Below are 18,187 nucleotides of genomic sequence, written 5' to 3'. Positions count from 1 at the left end.
GAAAGCTATCGTAAAAGCACCTGGACTCATCCAGGTCTCCTGCACTTACTCCTTCATTTATAGGAACATTTTGTTATATAATGCATTAGAGCATTTGCTCGTAGCGATTTTACAAGCTGCAGCTGACATTTGCCTTTTCACGAGGTCATGCATAACTTGAGATCATAATCTTATTGCATAACCATAATATTCTCCCCAAAAGACACTACATGACTGTACACACTGGACATGTATCCGTATTTATTTTATTTATTTTTGTCGAAGAACCTCCGATTTCGTTGTCCACTCACTTGGTTAAACGAGTATATACACACACACATACTAAACTTAAATTGAAAGCATGTGTGTTTTGTGTTTGTTTGTGTTTTTGTGTGTGTTAACTTTTTGGAGATACAGTACATCAAAATGACGTTTCAAAATACACGTCTCAGCAAATAAGAGGGCTACAGAGACAATCAGGCTTATCGATGATTGCGAGAAGAATATTTCCCATCATATGATAATAAGTGAGTTCACGAAGAAGTCAGAAAATGAACTCATCAGCATTTCGCGAGGTACGTCTATTTCCTATGTAGACCGGATCCTCGGAAAAAGGATTGAAAAGCGCACCTGCTGCACATATGGTAAAATGCTCGAATTTCCTTCAAGCCTTTGAACTTTTCAGATTCAAGATTTATGTATGAACATGAAATCGCAGCCACAGCCTGGGTCCTTTCAGGGAGTAAAACGCACGCCTGGACCTTTTGTCACTCCGCCTACACTATCTGCATAACCAAACCCACTTGATGTTGTCAAAAGGCAACATTTCACTAATACCGGAGATTTCCTCTCCTGGCCCTCTTTTTCCGCAGTAAGTAGCCTCGTGGAGCTCAAAGGAAAGAAGCTGTCGTTTCTTTACAAGTCAGTCATACCTAGGGAAATGACTTCAGGCTGGGTTGCAACACAGCAGAGAGAGAGACGCTGTATCTGTGTCATAAACTCCTCTTCCCTCCTTCTGCTCAACGCTCCCATCAAATGCCAGAGATAAAACCACAGTTAGGATGTTACATTCGGGAGCCTGTGATCTTGTGACATGTAGAGCTGCCTTCAAGGGAGCCCTGGAGAACTGCATGGCGTTGCGTGACACCAGCTGACACAGATCGGCATGGAAACTTTCAGGACTATTCCTCCACCTCTCTTCTTTAAGAATGTGTGTTTTATCGTGATCAAACTCGTGTTCTCTCGCAAACAGTATTTGCTTGTCTTTAAGTGAAAAAATACTCGCATCCTTACTTCTGTTATTTATTTTTTTGACCGTATACTTGCTTTATTATCTTGGAAAAACAATCCCCATAGTTTCAAAACACTCAGTGTGAATTGCTTTTACATAAGGTTATTATCATGAGATATAAAATGTGTATGTTATTATTCTATAACTTGTAGAGGTCCACTCTTTGCACCTATATACGCTGAGACGCAACCTCCGAAAATAAAATGTCTCAAAACTCAAGTACAAGTGTTTAATTTTAGTTATACCTTAAATTAAAGCCTATCCTTCATTCACTCCAATTGTTGTCTAACATGCTTATAGCAGTCGCATGTATTGTGGGTGTAAAGCTACACTGGCCAAATACTAAAAATTGCTGTGAAATATTGATTTCATAAGGCCGTGGGTGTGGCTATTCATCTACAGTATACTGATTTATTTAAGCTTGGATGTATGTTGAGCGTGTGCGTGTGTGTGTGTGTGAGTGTGTGTGAGTGAGTGACCAGGCTGAGCAGATGTGGCCGTTCATGCTCGGCTGGGTTACACTGACATGGCACTAGCCCGTGTTTGTGCAGCTTGCTCTCTCGGTGAGCAGCTATATTGTGCAAACACTCCACCATCCCAGCCATGCTGCCACATAATGTGCCTGTTGAGAGCTGTTCTCCCACTATTTGCTGATCAGCTACAGATCTAGCATTCATCATGGAGGGTACGATGAGGATGTACAGATGATACAGTGTGTTCAGTTTTAGAGCTCAAGGATTATTAGGCAGCAGGGATAATGGAGCCCCTCTTTTTTCATTTGTATCATGTCTGGATTTGGGGTTGTTTAAACAAACCCAATGAACAAATGTCTATAGAATAATTAAGATGTTGATCTTATTTGTTTAAACTGTTCACAAAAAGAAATGTTGAAAATGAAATGAACCGGTTTGAAGGGCAGTTATGGGCATGGATCTATGTCCAGTGAAAGCCAGGTGTCCAGTGCAGAGAACAAAAGGGCTGTGGCTCAGGGGGTAGAGCGGGTAGCAATGGTTCAATCTCAGTATCCCCCGTTCCGCTTGCTGAAGTGTCCGTGGGCAAAATACTGAACCCCACAATTCTTCCAAGACTAGAAAAGCGCAATCAAAATAAAGACTATTTCCCATTAGCAATACAGAAACGCTGAGTGGAGTGATATGCTATTATTTGTCAGTAAATAGATTCAAGACCTGACGACAAAATCTCCGGATTTTACATTAAGCTTTACAGGTTTTGGCCAATGACTTTTTTTGGTTTTTAGTTAAACATGAATTAACATCTTCTGTAAGCCAACTCCTCAAATATGGCTGCCCACTGGGATTTCCCCCCCCTCCCTTGTCTCTTGATTGACAGTTCAACTATTATTCACAATGATCACTCAAACTCCGCAAGGGGGAGGCGCGGTGACACAATGTGTAACTGCTTGCAGTCTGTTGACTGTCACTTCACTTCCCTGTCTGGCACTGTCGATTAATAAGTAAATAAATGCGAGTGTCTAAACAGAGAGAAGAGTGAGACAGATGAGTAGAACCACACACACACACACACACACACACACACACACACACACACACACCGACACACACACAAACAAGCACACAGGCAGGAGAGTAGTAATTCCCTGCAGATCATCACACAAGGTGATGGTCCTTTTAGCATCATTGTTGCAGAGGAAGCGACAAACCACTTATCCAGAAACACATAAAAGCCCTGCATTATGAATTCATGAAGGTATTATAAAGATCGGCTCTATGTGAGATTAGAAAAGAGCAGGATTGCGTGTTGACCGGCGTAGAGAAAAGAACATCTGTTGGCACTCGACAAGAAATTTTACAAGCGAAACAATGAAAATAATATGTTAAGTAAGTCCGTGAATAAAATGGGAGCTTCTTGAAAATCGTATGCTTTGATCCGTTAAACCACCGAAGACTGTTACCTTCTCTATAACCACACCTGAGGCAAAAAACCTTCAGCAATTAAAAAAAAAAAATTCTACGCAAAAGAACGAGTTGAAAGCTTTGTTACCTACTTACACACAAAATGTATATTGTGTCTTTAAAGTTCATGAGGAAATTAATAATCAGAGGGAAGAAAACATCAATGCTTTAGATTTAGACTGGGTAAACTAGTCACATCATAGATGGCAACAAAAAAACACAAATGCATTTAAGTTTTTAAAAATATGAATGAATTGCTATATATATATATATATATATATATTAAAACATATTGTTGAACATTAGCCTGAAACCTGTCCCTGGAGCCACAATGTCACCAGGCCAGTAAAACCTCAGCTCCCCTCCCCTCTCCTCTCTCTTCCCACTTTTCTTTCAGGAGAAGTGTGTCTCTTTTCTCTCTTCTCACTCTCCAGCACGGGGGGGGTGCAGCTCTTTTCTCAGACCTCTCAGCCCAGACCATCACCTCTGGTCTGAGTGCTCTCCGCCACTGCAGCTGTTTGCCCCAGTTTCCCTTTCAAACAGAGGCACCAAATGGCCAAATCCCATTTCACCCTTCGGCCTTGCCCCTTGTTTTTCGAGGGTTGTCGTGCCCCGTGGAACGGAGTCACAAAGGGTCGTGGTTGAAATCCTCCCCTACGAATTGGGACAGCCCTTCGAGAAAAGATTTTGACTCACACATAACAGGGAGAGGTGGTTGTCTAAAAGCACAAAATGGATTCCTGCAAGTAATTAGCCTTTGGATCCCGAAGGAGCAGTGACCTCCCAATCAAAATGAGCCAAAATACCCAAACGGTACTTTTTTTTAAAAAACTGCATCTCAGATGTTGCTCAGCCAGTTGGCCGCTCTTCATGTTTATCTGGAGGAGCAACACGTCACTTGACCTTACACTCTGATACAACATATATGAGTGATCCATGGGAAGGTATACCAGGCTTTTACCTTCATGGTAAGGATAACAAACACAGTTTAGATGGTGGAATGGTCGTGGTCGGGTTAGGTTAAGGAAAGGTCGTGGTTTGTATTTAAATAAATATTTCTTTAAGGTCATGCTAAGTCTGTCTCTATGTGGAATACATGTCTTGCAAACAGTTCATCTAAGTGACTTCACACTCGCCATGTTTATTGTAAATTGCCTGCAGTCGCAGATGCTGATCTGTCATGGCAATAACATTCATAGAGTCACTTCCTCTTCAGCAAACTGTCTTCAAAATAAAAGTTATGAACGTAAGTCTGAAGGTTGCATTGATTGCTTAACAGTCCTTCGAAATAACAGACATGCAATATATCTATGTACCAATTAAGTAAGTCATTCAAACCTAAAGCTAATTCAGTTTCATTTCATGAAAACATTGACTATAAAATCTCCATTGCAGATAAACCAGTTGGGATGAACACAGCGTTTTTATAAAAAGTTCTGTGCACAATATTACATGCAACAATAACAATAAACAAATAAAGAAGTGATATTGTGTCGTTGAACCGTTGAATTAGCTTAGCAACAGGTGGAAGATGCAGTGTTCGTGTAAATGAATCTCATCTGCGACAGTAGATTTGAACAGAATAACATGCATGTCATTGTTACTTTTAATGTCTTCAAATGAAAGAACCATCAAAATGCAACCTGATTGTGGATCCAACACTCCCGAGTAACGTAAGCTCTTCATGTCTGACTGATGGGCCTGCTTTGCTGCAGCGCACTGACAGTACGCTTAATGAGAGTCTGTATCCCACTAGTGTGGCCAATTTGTTTTTAGCAGATGGAACTGTCACAAATTGCTGTTCGGGCCCCGGCCACGCTGCCTCTGCCCTCTTCATCACGCTGCGGCCCGGTCGGCCCACTGTGAATCCGCTCCCACTTGTTTTTCCTCACACAGCACCCTGACCCTGTTTTTTTCTGCTTTTTGGACTCAGAACTTTTTATTCTACTTTTCTCCTCAACACCAGGGGCCGACTCAAACAGTCAAGGCGCAGATTTCAACAGTAATGGATGCCATAATAAAGGTATCTTTTCTATCTTTTCCCCCCTTTTTGACCAACAAAAGAAAAGCCTGGCACTTATGCATGACAGCAAGCGTACAGACCTCTTTTTTAATCAACCTCATTTGACCCCTTTTAATCGCCCTCTATTTTTTCCTCCACTTGAAGTGCTTCTGATTGCGGTCCTCTCAGCTCTTCATTTTTTTGTGACAGCCTCTTTCCTCTTTGGAGTCATGTAAAGCAGAGTCCTGTCTGAGGCAACAAGGGCACCTCTAAACAGGAAGGAGGTCCCAGTAATCCTTTTCTCACCTTTTTTTTGCCAACTCAAAAATGCGATCTGAATTCAGCTCTGCATGTTAGTTTGCCTCCTCGGATGAGTTAACATTTTAAAAAGTCCCTCTCCTCCCTTTCTACATGTCCTTTTTTTTTCCGTCCTCCATCGCCTGGCGAAGCATGAGCACTAACCAATGTTGTCTCGACAGTGGCAATTTGTTCATCAGCAGCACAGCAGCCAAATGTTATTCTTACTTTTTCAATTAAAATCTCACTCCTCTGCATGACAATAACCAAATGGTGCAGTGTTTTTTTTCCATCTGTGTGTTCGGTATTCTGTGGGGACTGACACATAACTGGAGGTGGAAAAATCCACAGGAGACGTTTTAGTTAGAGGACAACATTTGTCTTTTTGGGGGTGGGCACGAAGCAGTGACATTTCTCAAACACATTATTATGGGCGGTTTTATCGATGTTCCTCCAGAGAGCGATGTTTGACACGGCGCTCACTGTGCATTCTTCTACATGAGTTAGCATTAGCCGTGCAGCTCTCTCTGTGTGTGTGAGGGTAAAATGCAACCAGTCTTTCAAACAAAGGGTTTGAATGGAGGAAAATGATTTGCAATGTAATGGGGTATGTTTGCCTCCATGATTATTTAGAAATTTAGGAAGGTGACCGGATCAATGTACCTATTACAAGGGATTTTGCTTCTTCTGCTAAATATGGAGCTCCTGTGCTGCTTTATGTATTCAGGTTATCCATCTGTCCATCCATTTCTTGCGAACACAATATCTTCAGAACACCTCAAGGGAATTTTTTGTTTTTCGAATTCAGCACACACATTCAGTCGGACTCACGGATGAAGTGATTACACGTTGGCGTCCAAAGGTCAAAGTCACAGTGACACACACGGTCGCAATCAATTATTTTTGTCCCGCGAGCGCAACATCTCAAGAACGCTTTCAGGGAATTCGGTGACATTTCTTGCAAGCGTTCGTTTCAACTGAAAGATGAAGTGATTAGATTTTGTTGGTCGAAGATCAAAAGGGTCCAGGTTATGATGACCTCACACAACATTCTTTTCATCTTGTTAGCGTGATATCTTTTGTAAGCCACAAATCCGATCAAATTTGGTACAGATTTTTATTCAGAAACCTGCATTAACTGATTAAATGTGGGTGTATCTCAAATCAGCCTTAAGAACTTTATACAAATTTTGACCAGATGTCTTTTGGACAGGATATACTAACTGATTATATTTTAATTGTCAAAGGTAAAGGGGAGAGTGACCTCATATTACTCTTGAAAAAAAGACATGTTGACTGAAACTGCACTGGTTGGTGATTTCATACAACCGCAGGACGGCCATTTTGTTTTCTTTTGGTTCTTTCAAACCATGCAAGAAACTGCAAAGAAACTATACAGACATAAAAACATCACAAAGTGGAAAATGCACGATGGATCTGGGAGCACTTATGAAACAGTAAGACGATATACATCTACATCTTCCCATCTTGTAAAATTGCTTCCCACTACACCAATGGGTCCTTTAAGTCAAAGTGCCCAGAAATAGATAATTAAGTAAGGCTTTATTAAAACTCCTGTGTCAATACATTCATGCAAATTATGTAATATTAAAAAACGGCTTATTTAATGAAAAGTTGAATTCATTATTATTTTCATTTACCTTGCAGGTCATTTTTCAGCCGAATTCCTGGATTATTTTAGTACACCTTTTTTTTCAACATGCAATTTTTATGTTTTACTTCATAATGCGCCATTGTTCAATCTTTACTTTGAAATAATAATAATTATTTCACGACACACGTCAGCTAGGATTGGATCAAGCTGTGACCCTTACAGGATAAGAGGTATAGATGATAGATGGATGGATACATGGAGATGATTTCACACCTCTACAAGTATAATATTCATTTTTTTTATAGATTTTGTATACTCTGAACTCTCAAAGCTGTTGTACTGCTGCTTCATAAATGTCTTGTGCTTCATTTTGAGACCTTCTCCCCACACCTGACCGATTTCCTTTACATACACGTCAACCATGGACTATCGTGTTCTGATTAGTCGACAACCTGCTCTAGCTCATCGGCAACATCTGCCCCTATAAGGGATTTACTATTATAGGATTTAATTAACCTTGAACTTGATGTCAGACGTTTTAGCTTCTACACGCTCTACTTTCACAAACTGATATTGTCCCTGATGAGAAGCACATTTCACATTATATGGAGTCATTATATCCATCATGGCTTTAATGATTTGGTTCATCATCGAAATCACCTCGGAGCATGCGACTCCTGAGTGAAAATGCAGTCAGCATTTGGTAGAATGGCAAAAGTGAGAAAAAAGAGATGCGTCAGGGAAGTTGGGAGGATGGAGATGAAGTCGAATCAATGATTCATGCCATGTGTGGGTGGCCGTGGCTCAGGAGGTAGAACGGGTCATCTTCTAACCAGAAGGTCTGCGGTTCTACCCCCGTCTCCCACATTCCGCATGCTGAAGTGTCCTCGGGCAAGATACTGACTCCCGAATTTGCGACAAATACCTGTGTGATGTGAGATAGAGGAAGTGCTGGGTGCAAGGTGCTGTATAAATAAAGACCATTTCACATTTTATATTACCTAGTGTAGCTGGTCAGTCATTCAAATATACTTGAGAGACATATGTCTTGGCTTTAGATACACAGGTGTCAATCTCCAGTCAGTGAAAGGTTACAGAGGTTTCCTAATGTAACTCAATAACATCCCGCATAAGACACTTGTAACTCAGGCTTTCCCCCCCCGCTCCAAGTGAAAATACCCTGATGGCATCACCATGACATCATCAGAGGTATTTGATCATACTTCACAAAGCCCTTCCAGAGCTACAGAGAGCCCTGATGCAACTGCGCTCACGGGCTGAACAGTGTTTGTACAGCGAGACGCTGAACTCCGCGCCGTCTTATTATTGTTGGTGTGTCGTGGGAGTTTCTCAAAGCTTGAATTCCCATCTGGGGTTTATCCCATTGGTCAGGGAACATCACCTTATATTGGGTTTGCATCTAACAGATGTAGCATGGTTTATCTCAAATTAGAAGAGCCGGAGCAGTGGAGGGTGATACTGTGTTGTTAAATAGAATTTAAATAAAGCATCTGCCCTCACCAAGGTGTGGAAAAAAATACAATTTATATATTGGAATTGCGGCATTAAATCCCAAAGCCTTGGACGATGTTGGCAGAGGGTTAGGGAGATAAAGGCCAACACTTTGCACACCTGGACAAAACATCTGTATATGGGGAAAGATCTGGAGGGAGCAGGCTACTGCTTCGGCCTGCCTGCTTTTTTTCACGAGGGCGTGCAGGATCGATGCGCTCCGACTGTTTGAACATCTGCAGTGGCAATGAATTACTCCTGTGGCTCCCCTGTGGTTCCACCTCTACCTCGACGCCTGCTGCAGAGAAACCTCGCAGCACTGCAGACCGCCTCTCTCGGACCTAACGAGCTGTTCCATCCCCACGTTACCCCCCCCCTTTTTTTTGGAAGTGTGCTCTTTACCATTACACGGGATCCTGTCAGAGGTTTTGACTGAAACCAGTTATTCTCGGTTATAATCATGCACTTATGTCCCGAGTGCAAGTGTTGCTTTTGACATTTTAATTGGGGCTTCGTTTGAAAATAGATAAATCATTCCGGTGAGTTAAAAGTACAAGGGCTGCATATATACACTTTTACAAATCCATTATATATATATATCACGGTAGCATTGGGCATGAGCGAGGGGGGGGGGTAACCTCTGTATGAGAGGGATGTTGATAAGGTTGTATAGCGTGTTAAACAAAATGGACAGTATTTAAGGCTCTGGCCCCTGACGGCTGTCTGTGTGCTCAAAAAGTATTCCTGCAGCGGATACAGTATTTAATATATAGCATGTGAAAAGTTACAGATGATTTCTTAAAAATGTTTCAAGTTTATTTCCATATACTCCAGGTAGACATCCAGTGGGGACATATTCAAATGAGCTTTTGCAGGTTGGAAAGCATGGCCACTGCACCACACACGTGTTTCAGAATGGTTGTACTTTGTCTCTAAATTAATCATCGGTGGGCTTTTGTCCTGAAAAGCATTAAAAAATAATTTAGTGTCATGTTCGATTCCCTTAAAAAAAAACAACTGCAGGGTGATGCTTCTCTGCAGAGGAAACATTTGTGTGTGTTTAACATGGAGAGAGCATGCACCAGGCACCTGCATACATAGGTGCATATTACTGTCTCCATGACGTGCCCTTAAAATAACATAGAGATACTGCACCACTGACTTCAGACCAGCGTCTTGGTGCCTCAAGATAGCAATGCACCGACAACGCGCCTGTTCACGATCCCATTTCAAGACCAGCGCACAGATGACAACCGTGTTGGTCTGAACCAACCAAAGACACTGTAGTTGCTTGAGTTGTGGGTGTAAGACAGGGCTCAAAGAGTGCATTGCTTTTATGGCTATACTCATTTGTAATTACACACTTGATTTTTACATGTTTTCTATACTTTGAGAATGCAAAACAGTCATTATATTGTTTTCAGTAGCTGTGTATATGTTCCTGACAAGTTTTTGTTTGGCTCTGAGCCACGTAATGACTTGCCGTGACTCTGGAGAGAGAGGACGCTGGCTGTATTTTGGCATGTCAGTGGAAATGTGTTGAACAGGAAGTAGACTGCAGTCCGCGGAGAGCACGGTGGGACAGACAGCCGCGATGGCAGTGATAGTGGTTGAGTGGTGGCGGGGGGGGGCAACACGGGCACTCGCTTTACATCGCCGCCATTAACTGCCATTTGTATTTGTCCCGTTAACGGTAGACAACACTGGAAGCAATGGGAAATTCAAATAGACGCCCCCAAACAATCTCCCTCCTCCCTTCATACACCACCCCACCACCCCACCACCCTCACCCATATAAAGATGAGTAATGTGTGCAACGCTGCGCAGCCAGTGGAGGAATATATTATCCCCCCCGGCTCGGGTGGCAGTGATGAATGTCTGGGACGAACCCGCTGCACAGTCACCCAGGCAGCTCCGCGGGCCCCGGGGAGTGCGGAGAGTGAGAGACACACTGATAGTAAGGGAAAGAGAGAAGAGCACTCGAAGCGGGTTTGATTTCTTTAGTTCTAAGTGTACTCCTCGCTGACAGGATGGGGACACGCCGGCCCGAAGACCACCCTCTCCTCTCCCAGCCGTTAAAAACGTGGCTCTAAATCTGCAGGGGATCTCTCTGCTATATCAAAGTGCCCTGAGTGGGTCCCCCTTCTCCTTTCCACCCCTCCCGACTTCTGACCAATGGAGATGGGTAGTAACAGTCGATTTGCTTGTTTGTTTGATGGAGAGCCAGCTGAATAGTTGCGTCTGAGCCCCCAAATGCCTGCAGCGACCATTAGATGTGTATCAGTTAGAGACTATGGCAACTTAATGGCTGCGATCTTGTTTTATGTGCGTCTGCCTCTTCAAGGTTGTTTTGTCTTCCCACACTGCTCCGCTGGCCGTCTTCTAATGTCCTAATTCCAACGGGAGCTTGCAGACGCCACACCTTCCGTGCTTTAATCAGACGATTTGCATTTAACTGCAGTGAGTCTTTGCAGGGCAGGTCCAGTGCTTGGACCCCAGCTTATCCTCAGACCCAGTGCGTAGAACCCCCATCCTTGGCCTTGGTTGCAGGCGGGGAGTTGCAAAATGACAAAGGCACGTTAGTAAAGCCGAGAACTCTTCTTTTTTATCGCACCGTGGAGATTGATAACCTGCCACTGAGACTTGCTTTTGACTTAGCTCACTGTGTTCTTTAGTGGAGGAGGGGGTTGATGTAGTCCACCTGCCCCATGCCTGCCTGCCTGGCTGCCTGCCTGGCTGGCTGTGTTGCTTTCTGCCAGGCCTACTTAGGTGCAACATACACAACAGACGGCAAAGCCAGTTTCCCAGTTGTCACGGCCCACAGCAACTGGGAGAGAAAGCAATAGCAGATGTGGACAGGAGGCATCCTCTTTCAAACCGAAGCACAGAGTGGTGTTCAAGATGATGTTTAACATTCATGCTCCCGAGTATACAGTTGAATTATTTCCTTAACAAACACAATGAAAATCTCAAATAACAGGCAGTGTGACCAACTGAAGCATACTTACTAATACAACCAAAAAAAAAAAAAAAACAGAGAGGAGAAATCCCCTGTAATTTAAAAGCCCCTGTGTTAAATTCAATGTAATCTACAATTTCACAGTGCTGGTGGAGTAATTACAACAGTCATTTTATTCATTCATCCTTCCTACTTTTGCGTCTGTGTTCTGAATAGTGAGTACAGGTAGACTAGCGATGTCCTTTTTGTATCCGCGGTAGGTGCGACTCGGATCACATCACGTACATTTTGTGTTTAGTAGAAGGTGCACGCGGTATGGACATCCGTATACCCTATAATTAGTTTTGTCTGCATGGACCCACAGGGCACTGACTGCACTCTCGACAGTTTCCTTGGAAGCAGACATTGAGAACAACAGTGCGTCCATCGCGTCCACAGATGTCTGTCTGTATGGTTCTACAAGGGAAGGCCACCTTGTGATTTGTGAATTTGGGCGATACAAATACATTTTGATCGGTTGATCGATTGAAAATTGCAAGGAAGTGTTACCTCATGGTTCAACTCTGCAATTTGTCATCCTGCCTGGAATTAGAGGAATTGTGCCCTTTCGGCTTTTAATATCAAACATCTGTTGTCGGAGTGTTGCATTTCATTGACATTAACTATAATGGGAGAAACCGCAAAATGGATTTGCTATTGATGGCTGAAAACAAGAACCAGATTAGAGAGATGCAGCGTCAGAGTGATATGACATGACTGCTCTAATGGTGTTAATGGCGTTAGTGTTCAGTTTGCCCTAACAGCAAATTACAACAGGAGCAGACAGCCCTTCTAAATTAGCAATTAACATTATGTCTCTAATAAAAGCAATTTAAAATAAAGGCCTTCTTTTCCTGCGGTTTGGGCAAATAACGCCCGCTGTTTGATCATTCACAGTGTGCACAATATCTCGAATCCTTGGCCAGCTTCCCTCGCAGTTTGATATTTCCCTCAGCAGACGCTCTCATCCTGAATGACATTTGAGAGACATCCAAGCAGCCTGGTCGTCAGGGCCGGGGATAATGGGTTCGTTCAGCTGTTGGTTCCAGGCAACCAAAGCTTACTGTAGTGCGGGAGATCTGAGACACGCTGGGCCGTGTGAGGACAGCAGTGAAATGATTTTTTTTTTCCTTTCTTGCATTTTTTTTGGGGGGGGGTGAACTGAAAAAAAAGATGTTTTTTATGCATCAGACTGCCTGTTTTGACACACCCAGAGGATTTAATGTTTAACGCTAGCTGATCCGCAGATGAGGAAGATACTGCAGGCTGATACTAACCCTGCTTGTTGGGAGGATTTGTATCTTTTCCTTCCATCTCCTTTCATGCTAAGGACCTAGTCTTAATTTATAATGACCGCCTACACATGTACTAATCACCAAGCTCACTCACAACTGGAGAGCCTCATAAACAAGGTATTCATCTGGCATAATTGCAGTGATCACTGAGCATAAGACAGAGAAAGAACGGAGGAGGGGAGAGGAGACAGATGTGGCTATTGTAAGGTTAAAGCCATAACATTCCCATCAGGATCTGGTGGAGAATATCAGACTACAACTCCAACCCCCGACAGCCCATCTTATGTGTCTTATATGCACTACTGTAAAATGATCACTGACATTCGAAAAAGGTCAAACTAGTTTCCCTGCTGTGAAGACATTGATAGTGTTGGATTCTTGATTACAACATCAAGGGAATGGCAAGAGCCGTCCCAAACGATTTATGTTAGAGACTTTGGTCTCAGTAAGTGGTGGGATATCGAATGGGATATTTCAAATTTCCCTATACAAGTAAAAGTATTATAAAGTTATCTATCTATCTATCTATCTATCTATCTATCTATCTATCTATCTATCTATCTATCTATTGCATTGTGGAGTTTATACTTAAACAGGTATGTCCATTAATGGATATAAATGTAATTCAAGGGTATGAGACCAAGGGTTCAGTACCAGAACTCAGTGTCTATCATAGAGAATGACCCCAGTCAGAGTCTTTTAACTGCAATTCAGTATTTTAATTATCCTCATTTGGTTCAACAGTGCACCTTTTGTATTTAATATGGTGTATGAAGTGCCTCCATTTTTATTTCCACCCCTCTTGTGTACACACATGTTTATATGGAGAGCCAGACTAATTCAAACTAAACTACAACTAGATTGTTACTGTTTGACATTAAAATACAGAAGGCACTGTGAGGCCATATGCTTGAACACACATGCAGTTTATTGAATCGCACTCGTTAAGCCTAAAGATCTGGGATAGTCGCTGTGTATTTAATTTGATTTGGAAATGTATGCATGTCACTCTTCTGTCCTTTTTCATTATTACCTCCCCTGCGTGACTTTATGAGGTTCATACACTCAACTTTCCTCATAAAGTAACGGAAATTGAAATACTAACCTCTGATATAATAAAATAAAAAACTTCACTGATGTCTTTCTGGTATCTGTTTCCAAACCCATCCAACACTGAATATAGTGCCAATATAAAAATAAAGGCTTGATGCGTTAAGGCAACCTTTTTATTTATTTCCTTTGCAGATATCCATGATGAGAACGGATTGAAGCCGGTCATGGTTTACATCCACGGCGGCTCCTACATGGAGGGAACCGGCAACATGATTGACGGCAGCATCCTGGCCAGCTACGGGAATGTCATCGTCATCACAATCAACTACCGGCTCGGAGTTCTGGGTGAGTCCTCCAATCGGGGGGGGGGGCTTTAATTACTTTGGGGAAGGCTAATTGAATCAGAACATGAGTTATTGATTTAGTGATTGATTTAATGGCTAATTGGCTCCCAGCGTTTCACCAGCTGGCTGGTCTTGGAAAAGCTACGACATTTACATTGTTGTCTGGGGCGTACATGCAGGGAGGGTGGCACTCAAAACCCTCTTAGACTTTTGTTGAATACATTTTCTCAACATCTGATTCCTTTAATGGTGTGAATGTAACATGGCTTTCAGATGCCATTCTTATTTATAGCGAAGCAAATCAACCAGGTCAATCCCTTCACACTCCCGTACACGCTTACGCGAAGATGTGTGGCGCATGATTCTCATCCTTGATTGCGTGCGGGGTTTCATCACTTCCAGCTATCATGTGTGCTGCTCTGCCAATGCCAATCAGCTGCGAACCACAGTGTAGGAGGTACTTAGCATTTGTCTGCGTTCTTAACAAATAGTTGTCTTTTAGCGCAGCCTTGGATGGCCCACACAGCACAAGATAAGCACATGCAAATTAAAAGAAACACTCTTACATCACTGCCCTATTCAATTACTTGAATCATTCTGCAGCAAAACGTCAATAAGCCTGAGAAATCCGGTGCTGGGAAGAGGGATCCGAGCCGGGTATCTGCACCCCAGTGATGTGCATCTTACTTTGTTCCTGTCTGTAAGATGAAAGTAGTGTCTGGCTCACACAGGGATACTTTATCTAGACTCTGACATAAAGGTTCGGGCTCTAAATGTCTGGTGCCCGATAAAATGTTGGAGTCTGAGAGGAGGCCGATAGCATCAGGTTTTTGAAGGAAGTAATTTGAAAATGTCCCTCTAGATGGGGGTATACCTGGAGCCCTTTTCCCCTTCTGAAACTCTTAATTGAAATATCAGCTAAAACTAAAAATGTTGCTTAGTTCTTATGAATCTAATAAATCTGTGAACCTAATCTCTTCATGAACTCTCCCCTCTGAATCCTAATAAGGGACTTCAAGTGATGGTCAACCTATAGGAACAGATTTACATGACGAACATGTCTGCATCAATATTATGTTATATTAATGATCATGGGCAGCTGATGCAGTTGAGTTTCACTTGAATGTCCTGTACATGTCTTAAAAGTGAAGACAGTGAGAATTCTCCGCTCTTAATTTCTGCTGAAAGAAACTATCCAATATGGAAAGCTATATGGAAGATAGTATTTTTCCTTTTCTAATCACGGCTCTATTAGTGATTTCAAATTTATAAGCAAACATCTTGACGGCTGTGGTTCAGGAGGTAGAGCGGGTTGTCCACTAACCACAGCTGAAGTTGTCCTTGGACGCTGAACCCCAAATTGCCCCTTACGGCTGTGCCGGCAGTGTGTGAGTGATGTGCGATAGAGGAAGTGCTGCAAAGTTTCCTAACTTCACTCTGAACCAAAGGCTGTTTTATAAAAAGCTCGGCACACAACGTCCAGCACACAAACAATCAAATAGTGACAGTATATTGTTGACGAGGGCTCACTAATTACAGCCCACTGCAAACAGACTTTAACTCCTCGCAGTGTGTGCTGCTCTGTAGATTTTACATAAATCTCTTCTGCTTCACATGGCATATGAGTTCTTACACCATCCAGTTATATGCAAGTAATATCTGTCTTGTTACCACTTAGATACCATGTGCACTCATCTGAGCATATTTCATGGTAATTGTAGAGATTTAGCCTTGATTTATAGCACAATAGCACCGGTCACACTTATTTAGGTATGGCACTCTTTATTGTTCGCATGTCGTTCACCACCGCCACTGCTCTGTTCTGCTTACCATTCGTTATAAGGCTGAGCTGTCTGCACCAGTCCCTATATTTAGTTGCCTGAGAGCCGGGGGGGAGGTGTTCTGGAAACGTGTGCACTGCAGAGAGGGAAGAAACCGAGATGATGAGAGAGAGAGGGAATGTAGATGAGAATACAGGTAGAGACGAGAGAGGAAGGCGAGAGGAGCACACAGGAAGCCATTGTGACTGTAGAAATTGAGATATTGTTTTTATGTTTTGCTGGAATATAATGATGCTCACATTGGAGTCACAGAAAGTAACAAAACTGTAAGACTGTATGATGAAACAGCAGTGAGCGTGCAAGTACAGTATCAAACATATACTAGCCCCTAAACCTACTAACTGACTTGCCTTTTCTGTTCGCATTATGCCAGCAAATGCAATGTTTACAGCGGCTCTGTTCTGAAAATGTATATATATTCAATTTCTAGGATAAATTCAAATAATGGTGGCATTCTGAATAAGGATTTATTCACCTTTGGAACGGAACCAAGGAGTTCAGGTTTCAGTTTGACTCTGTTGTGCTGCGAAATGCTGCATACTTGTAAATAAATGTGAGCAGATGGGTCAGTGGGGGCCAACTGTAAATGTTTGACCCCCGGGGGCACCAGAATATGTCAATCACTCCATGCCTGCAATGTTTAAAACCAATAAGCTGGATAAACAGTGCTGAGTTTGTCCATATGTTGTTGTGGAGACCGATTTTCATTTCAACAACTGCACAGCCAGCTAAGTTCTGCTAGCTCGGTCACAAACACACTCCACATCCTCGACTGCGGCCGCTTGACAATAAAAGTATCCCACTGGCTCCCTGGTGGAAACCTTTTAATGTGAAACAGTGGCTGCAGGACTGCAGAAAGTTAAAGTAATCAGTAAACATTTTGAATTTACAAGGAAAACAAAGCAAGCTTATTTATTTAGAACCATTCAGACACAATGTAATACAAAGGCATTGACCTATATTAAAAGAAGTCATTAAAGACCTTAAAAATAATACATTACAACAAATTTACAAATATTATATACAAGACAATAAAACAAGGAATTTAAAATTGCTTTACATGGCATGACATTACAATTAAGTCATAAAAGACATTACTATAATAGCAATAATACATTAAGAAGACATTCAAATATATATATATATAATATAATAAAATATAAATGTTCTAAGTGGTTTACATTATTAAAATACACACAAAACAATATCAACCCAAGAAAATAAAGAGTTAAGAGGTTTGATAGACTTCAAGGGATTGACCCCAGATATTTGAAGATATTATAAAGCCAAACGTGAAGAAATTAGTTCCACTACTAATTCAGAGCATTGAACATTGACTATATAATCTTCATTGCAGATAAACCAGGTAGGATGAATGCAGTTTTTCTAAGTTCACTCTGCATCATAGACTTTTTTATAAAAAAGCTCTGCGCACAACGTCCAATACACAAACCCATCCAAACAGACATGTTTAGAATGGGCACTGCACTAGTTATTTATAAAACTGCACAGTTGACACCTATGTAGATGGCGATCTTCATGACAAGTGGAAGCAATTTCCCGAGTTAGGTTATACATAGGCCAGCAACCAGGTTTTTATTTGTCAAAACAGAGCCTTGGCCATCGAAACTTACTCTGCTGAATAACTTAACCAATATAATAATATTGAAGGTAACCAGCATTGGAGACCAAGAATGCTAGATGCAGCACGGGTCTATAAGTTTAAGTATTGTACATCAAACTTGAATCTGGAGCTGATGCAATGAAATATCTTTATTGTTCAGTGTTCCAGCCTGACTGATCAGGTTTTCCTTGTGGCATTAATGTTGGTGGGCTTATTACCACATTAACTGATCGAAATAAGGAAGAAAAAAAAAAAAAAAGATTTTTATATATTCTTTGCAAAGGTGGTGTTTGCAAAAGCCGGAATAAAAGTCAAGTACATGAAGAAAAAGGACACAGCTGAATGTCTTCTAAATGTCTGTAAGCAGCAGTCCCCTCACCTCACTAATTGCCGTGGCTTTTG

The 18,187-nt window shown here is 42.0% G+C and overlaps 1 protein-coding gene across 1 annotated transcript in view; it reads left to right on the top strand.

Annotated features, from left to right (window-relative positions):
- Positions 1–18,187, top strand: part of nlgn4xa (neuroligin 4 X-linked a) — an 82,844-nt gene that overhangs the window by 23,573 nt on the left and 41,084 nt on the right. Inside the window, exon 3 of the mRNA XM_035149740.2 lies at positions 14,169–14,321. Coding sequence (XP_035005631.2) covers positions 14,169–14,321 — 153 coding nt within the window. The remainder of the gene's footprint in view (positions 1–14,168; positions 14,322–18,187) is intronic.

Source organism: Hippoglossus stenolepis, chromosome 24 (genome assembly GCF_022539355.2).
Source record: "Hippoglossus stenolepis isolate QCI-W04-F060 chromosome 24, HSTE1.2, whole genome shotgun sequence".
Taxonomy (NCBI): Eukaryota; Metazoa; Chordata; class Actinopteri; order Pleuronectiformes; family Pleuronectidae; genus Hippoglossus; species Hippoglossus stenolepis.
The sequence above is the reverse complement of the archived record's forward strand: the minus strand, read 5'-3'. Positions and strand labels throughout refer to the sequence as shown.